At 56.1% G+C, this 6,114-nt stretch overlaps 2 protein-coding genes across 3 annotated transcripts in view; both read left to right on the forward strand.

Moving 5' to 3' along the window:
• Positions 1 to 1,136: 1,136 nt before the first annotated feature.
• NME4 (NME/NM23 nucleoside diphosphate kinase 4) lies at positions 1,137 to 2,200 on the forward strand. The gene is made up of 4 exons (XM_015565592.1): positions 1,137 to 1,186; positions 1,378 to 1,537; positions 1,814 to 1,915; positions 2,015 to 2,200. The coding sequence occupies exons 1-4, from the start codon at positions 1,137 to 1,139 to the stop codon at positions 2,183 to 2,185; spliced, it is 483 nt and encodes a 160-aa protein (XP_015421078.1). The 3' UTR covers positions 2,186 to 2,200.
• Positions 2,201 to 4,130: 1,930 nt separating this feature from the next.
• Positions 4,131 to 6,114, forward strand: part of DECR2 (2,4-dienoyl-CoA reductase 2, peroxisomal) — a 7,009-nt gene continuing 5,025 nt past the window's right edge. Inside the window, exons 1-2 of one of the 2 annotated variants that reach the window (XM_006766152.2) lie at positions 4,131 to 4,496; positions 5,080 to 5,148. In XM_006766152.2, the coding sequence (XP_006766215.1) occupies positions 4,177 to 4,496; positions 5,080 to 5,148 (389 nt within the window). In that variant the 5' untranslated portion in view covers positions 4,131 to 4,176. The remainder of the gene's footprint in view (positions 4,497 to 5,079; positions 5,149 to 6,114) is intronic. The other variant, XM_006766151.2, reaches the window with a different exon arrangement.

The raw sequence follows: 6,114 nt of genomic DNA on the forward strand, positions 1-6,114 counted from the left end.
CCGGGGTCCTGCGTCCCTCCCACGCCTCTCATTGCCCTCCAACCCCCCACGCCTGCCGCCCACCTCCCAGGTTGCTCGGGGCAGAGGGACCCAGGGACTCTGGAGCAGAAGGAAGCCAGAGGCCTAGTGGCCGCACTGGGTGGCGATGGGACCCCGGCGGAGCTGGGGCTCCCGAGAGGGAAGTCCTTCTCCGCCGATGAAACTCCCCCCTCGGAGCCGCTGTGGTGTTTTCTCTAGGCCCTAAGTCCGCCTGCCCGGACCTCCCTGGGGCCTCGGGGCCTTTATCTGTAACCGGTCCTCTCCCCTGACTGAGAGCCAGATGCCGTGTGTTCCAGACGCTGGCAGGAGCGCACTGCCATCTTCCCAGGCCAGGCTAGACAGCAGGTCCCGAGGCTCTGGGTTTGGGGGGAACAAACAAGTCAGGGGGCTTCTTCCCCAGTGGGCCTCATTGGGCCCTGAAGGGGTGTGCCAGCAGGTCACCCACAGCACAGGCTTTGGTTAGTTTTCCTCCTGGGGATGAGGAATGGCAGCTGCAGGTGCCCCCTGGGACGCTGGCCGGCTCCAGTCTTATTCTCATTTCTCCACCAGTTCTGTCTCCGAAGGACTTTGCAGGACATCCAGGGTCTGGGCTCTTGTCAAAAGGACAATTGAGCCTGGATCCAGTGCTGTGGGTTTGCATAACTCAGAAGTGGCTTGGGCTGCAGGAGGGTGATGCAGCCTCCCGTCTCCTCAGCTGTGTTGGGGTGGGCTCAGTGCTCTCCTTGGCTCTGGAAGCTCCCCGCCTTAAAACCTCACCGCAGCACAGAGCTCCTGCCTGGCCAGGGAGGTGTAAGAGAAGTCCTTCAGGCTTCCTCACCTGCAGACAGGAACCTCTCTGCCTTCCTCCTCAATCCCCCGGGTCCCTTTGTCCTGGTGTCTGTGGCCTACCCGGTGGGGAGAACACACTGCGTTTCTCCCTGGCTCTCTGCTATTCTTTCACCTGAGACCCAGAAGATGGGCTCTGGGTCCTTGGTGATGTGGCAGTGTCTGTGCTATCACCCCCAAGGACAGGAGTCAAAAGTGAGGCCAGGAGTCATACTTTCTTTCCAGTGAGTCATCCCTGGGTCTCCTGGCTCTCAGGGGACACCAGCTCCATCATGAGCAGCTTCTGCTACTGCCTGGGAGGGAGCTATGGCCCCTCCAACAGGTTGGAAGCCCCCAGGAATCCAGTGCCCTGATTATCCCTGACAGGCAGCCCCATGCTGGGCGATTCCTGGCTGCGGGCACCACACTTATCCCCCTCCAGAGCTGCTCTGGCCGAGGCAGACACTGTAGCCCAGAGGACATCTGGGTCCCGGCAGGGGTACACGGGTCAGGAGACATGAAAAGGTGAGGCAGCATCCCTGAACCCTCCTCTTCTAAAGGAGGGCCCTCCTGGACCCTGGAGCGGACCCTGGTGGCCGTGAAGCCAGATGGGGTGCAGCGGCGGCTTGTTGGGGATGTGATCCGGCGTTTTGAGAGGAGGGGCTTCAAGCTGGTGGGGATGAAGATGATTCAGGTACCAGGGCTCTTGGCCTGTGGGTGTCCCTCAGTGCACTAGGGGGAGGGCTTCTTACGGACCTCAGAACCTCAGCCCTTCATGTCAGTCCTGCTCCAGGAGGAGTGTCCTGTTGGAAGGAGAAGGGGAGGGATGGAGAGGTGGAGTTGGTATCTCCTGCACTGCTGTGCTTGACACGCCGGCTCCTGTAGGTGTTTTCTGCAAAGTCATTGCCCTCGTGCCCATGGGGCGCCCTCTCCAGGGACTCCTCTCACTCCTTCTCCCAATGCCACACAGGCGCCAGAGAGCATCCTTGCTGAGCACTACCATGACCTTCAGAGGAAGCCCTTCTACCCAGCCCTCATCAGCTACATGAGCTCTGGCCCCGTGGTGGCCATGGTATGACCTGGTGGAAGGAGTGGAGGGCCCTGGATTGAGCCTAGAGCTGCTGAGCCCTTGGTCATCCCCCTTCTCCTGACCTTTATCTCTGTGCTGCAGGTCTGGGAAGGCCCCAATGTGGTCTGTACCTCAAGGGCGATGATAGGGCACACGGACTCAGCTGAGGCTGCCCCCGGCACCATTCGAGGCGACTTCAGCTTCCACATCAGCAGGTACGGGGGCCCTGGCACACTCAGCCACAAGCGCATTGTTTTGCTAGGTAAAAGTTAAGCCAGAAGAGACTTTTAATGTGGGATATCACACCTCTTACTTGCTAGTTTCGGGGAGATAAAGTATTCCCTGAACGTTGTGTATGTCCTCCGTCATCACGGTCTGTTGTCTGACTCTATCTTGCCAGGTACTCTGAGGGAGGACTGGTGGGAAAATGAGGCTCCCAGTAACAGTCTGGGCTGGTCCATGAGGTTGTAAGAGGCCGAGGCCAGGCTGGAACCCAGTTTTTTAGCTCCCCTCTTCTTCCTTTCCCCTCCCCCTAACACAAGAACTTGAGCCCACACTGTGCTCTGCCCATCTGTCCCAGACCACTTCCCTGTTCGCCTTCGGCTTCAGCCCAGAGCAGTTGAGCCAACTTTATGTGCCTTTTTGGTATCTTAAACCAGCAGGTGATTGGACCAAATCCTTTCCATACCAAAATGCCAGACCACCTTTGGGGAGGGGGGTCTCCAAAAGTGGTTTAACCTCCCCTCCCCCACAAGGGACACATTAAAATTCCTTGTGCTGTGCTTGGGGGTGGAGCGCTCATTATGTCGGTGGCTAGGTACTAATGAGGCCTTTACACAAGGTGGTATAAACCAGTAGGAGGTCAATAGAACCTATGACTCAGGCAGAGATCCAGAGACCTCCAACCTGAAATGTGGGAGAATCCACGCTGGGCCCTGAAGCTGGTGCTGTCCCAACACCAAATCATTCTGATTCTGCTGAAGAAGGAGCTTCCTGCCTTGGACAGGACTGGAGGGTGGCAGGAACGGGTGGCTGGGGAGGTGGTGGCTAAGACCACCCTCAGGGCAGAAAGCTTGGTGACCATAACCTCCTCCCCTCTTCATGGCTTCATGTGGCCGAGGCTGCCTGGTGTTTACTTGTCTTCATGTTGACACTACATCTCACGCCTAGTGCCCAGGTGTCCCTACTCACTCTTGACAGGTACTGGACACTGCACATCATTACATCTGCTAAGGCTGGCATGGTCCTTTTTCTTTCTTTTTTAAAAAAAATATATATTTTATTGACTTCAGAGAGGAAGGAAGAGGGAGAGAGAGATAGAAACACCAATGATGAGAGAGAATCATTGATTTGCTGCCTCCTGTACACTCCCTTCTGGGGATCGAGCCCGCAACCCAGACATGTGCCCTTGACTGGAATCGAACCCAGGACCCTTCAGTTCGCAAGCCGACTCTCTATCCGATGAGCCAAACCAGCTAGGGCTGGCCTGGTCCTCATTTGATATTTTTTCCTTCTTAAAGTTCTTTTTTAGGTTTGTTTTTTTTTTTTTTTTTTTTTTTTAAGAGATGGGAACATCAATGAGCTAGAAACATCAATGAGAGAAACATCAACATTGATGGGCTATCTCCTCTGCATGCCCCCTATTGGGGATCAAACCCTGACCTGGAATCAAACCAGTGACCTGGAATCAAATCAATGCTTAACCACTGAACCACCCGGCCGGGCTTTTTTTCCTTCTTAATGAAGGATGGCCTGGTCCTTGCCCTGACATTTATTGCTCTTGAAACGGGTCATTTTAGGAACTGGCACTGGGCCTGGACAAGTGAAGCAGAGGTCTTCCTGGGGCTTTCCTTGGCCAAAGTCTCCTTCCCTCCTCTTTGATATTTATGCAGCGGGGTAGGCAGGTGTCTGGGAGGCAAGGGCATTTAAACGCTGGGCCAGCCTGACCTTAACCCGGGAAGGCGTGTCCGCTGTATCCAGCTGGCTCCGACCACGGTACTAACACCCAGTCTTGTGGAGAGGACGTAGTCTTGTGGACAGTTTGGAAGCCCACTCACCTGGCCTCGGCCACAGAAGAGCCACAGAAATCCGCCTGCAGCACTGCGCTGGCGCCTGCCAGCGGTCCTGGGACAGACCAGCCACCCCCATTCTCGGCAGGCGGTGTGGCCACAGCGCTGCAAGATGTCCTGGGGAAAGCTGGGAGGCAGCCTTGGGTAGGGCCAACGGGGGAGGGGGGCGGTGGTCCGGGGCGGAGCGAGGGGCCAATGTGCAGGGCGGGCGCCCTGAGAAGGGCGAGGAGGCATCTACGGGCCGGGCGTCCTGGGAGGAGCGAGGGCGCCTGCGGGAGGGGTGGCGGCGATGGGGCGGGACCTCCGTTTCCCCGGACTCTACGGGTGCTCAGAAGTGACGCGGCGAGAGCGCCGCTGGTCCTGGTGGTGGCAGCTGGTGCTCTGATCCGAAGCAGTCCCTGCTGTCCTCGCTGCCGCGGGTCCGTACCGAGCGCCATGGCCCAGCCGCCGCCCGATGTCAGCGAGGACGACTGCCTCCCGGAGTACCGCCACCTCTTTTGCCCCGATCTGCTCCGGTGAGGGCCTCGTCCTGGTCTGCCTTTGAGAGCGGGGTCAGGAACTGGGGAGTGGGACCCGGGGTTCGGGGCGTCCGAGTGCTCCGGTACTTTGATCCTTGCACTGTGGAGAGTACGTTCTGTTTGGCTTGGCCAGCGCCGGGGGATGTTGCGAATGGCAGTTCTGGGAAGGAGGGAGGGAGGGAGGGGCAGGTGGAGGACGGCTTGTATGTTTTGAAGACATTACTCACTGAACTGACAACTTTATGAATAGAGAATTTGAGGCTGAAATAGGATTGCCCGAAGACCCAGAAAGCCTAGGCATGCAGGCTTTAGCGTTTTATTTTCTTGCAAAAATCATCCACGTTATTTGTTACCAGTCTAAAAGTGATAGAGGTGCCCAGTTCGTAGGGTCAAAGTCCTCCCAGAGCCACAGCCTTCCCCCACTCCCCAGTTTGCAGGGATATCTTTAAAAAGCCTCCTGTTGTTGTTGTTTTAATTCTTTATTGTTTAAAGTATTGCGCAAGTCTCCTTACACCCCCCCCCATTGACCTCTCCCTGGCTGCCCCCACCCCCCAAAAAGCCTCCTGTTTTCTTCCCCCAGGGACAAAGTCGCCTTCATCACAGGCGGTGGCTCTGGGATCGGATTCCGGATTGCTGAGATTTTTATGAGGTGAGCACTCCTCTGTTTGATCTGTGCCCACCACCCCATCTCCACTACTGATTCTCACACTTCCTCACACCTTCCCCCTGGATCCTGGGATTCCGGGGCAAGAGGCTGGTGGGTGAGGGAACCCCTCTAGGCAATGAGCCCTTTAAGAACATCTGAAAGGCGTCAAGTGCTGTCCTCGGGGAGGCAGGGCTCCAGGGCCCTCTCCCAGACCTCAGTGGAGACTGTGTGGTTGCGGTCTGAGCACCCGCATTTACACGAAGAGAGAGGGTTCCACAGCGTGAGGTAACTCGCTTGCAGAGCCCCTGGGGCCTGGCTGTGAGCCAGAGGCATGGAGGGCCCAGTTGCATGGGGAACACAGTGTCTCTTGAGACACAAGTTCTATGGCCTCAGGCCCAAATTGAGTATTTATCACCGACCTGGGAAAGGCCCAGAGTTAGGCTGGGGTTGGGGGAGAGGGAGCCTGCTGATATCCTAGGGACCCTCTCCAGTTTCTCCTGGACCCTCACTTTTCATACCAGGGTGGTGAGCTCCCCTGGACAAGATTTTGGGAATCATTCCTTCTGGGGGAACTTTTTGCCAAACTGGTGGCTTCTCTGAACAGAGTATGACTAGCTGGTCAGGGTCATTTTGAGGAGCAGGTAGAACCTGCTTAGAAGGTGACAGCTGCTATTGTTACTACCAACACTGTGAGGAGGTGCCACTGTTGTAACGTACCCCGCGAATCACACAAGGACACCTCAAGAAGTCGAATTAAAGAGTCACATTTATTGCAAATCCGGGACTATGGGGGGGCATTTCCCAAGTCTCATAGTGATAAGATGGCCGCAACTCCAGATTTATATAGGCAAAGATCACAAAGGTATAGATTACATCCCAAGGTTTGGAATGAGGAACCTGGTTTGCAAAAAAGCAGTTTACAGAAGCAGAAGCAGCATGTTACCTAAATTATAGTTTTGGGTCTCCAGA

The sequence above is a fragment of the Myotis davidii genome, unplaced genomic scaffold (assembly GCF_000327345.1).
Source record: "Myotis davidii unplaced genomic scaffold, ASM32734v1 scaffold100, whole genome shotgun sequence".
In the NCBI taxonomy this organism is placed as follows: Eukaryota; Metazoa; Chordata; class Mammalia; order Chiroptera; family Vespertilionidae; genus Myotis; species Myotis davidii.

What these genes read in the sequence shown, in the direction of transcription:
- NME4 (XM_015565592.1), top strand. Translation starts at nt 1,137, where the DNA reads ATGAGCAGCTTCTGCTACTGCCTGGGAGGGAGCTATGGCCCCTCCAAC. An exon ending in AGCTATGGCCCCTCCAACAG is followed by an intron (nt 1,187 to 1,377) that starts GTTGGAAGCCCC and finishes AAGGTGAGGCAG; the next exon opens with CATCCCTGAACCCTCCTCTT. An exon ending in TGGGGATGAAGATGATTCAG is followed by an intron (nt 1,538 to 1,813) that starts GTACCAGGGCTC and finishes AATGCCACACAG; the next exon opens with GCGCCAGAGAGCATCCTTGC.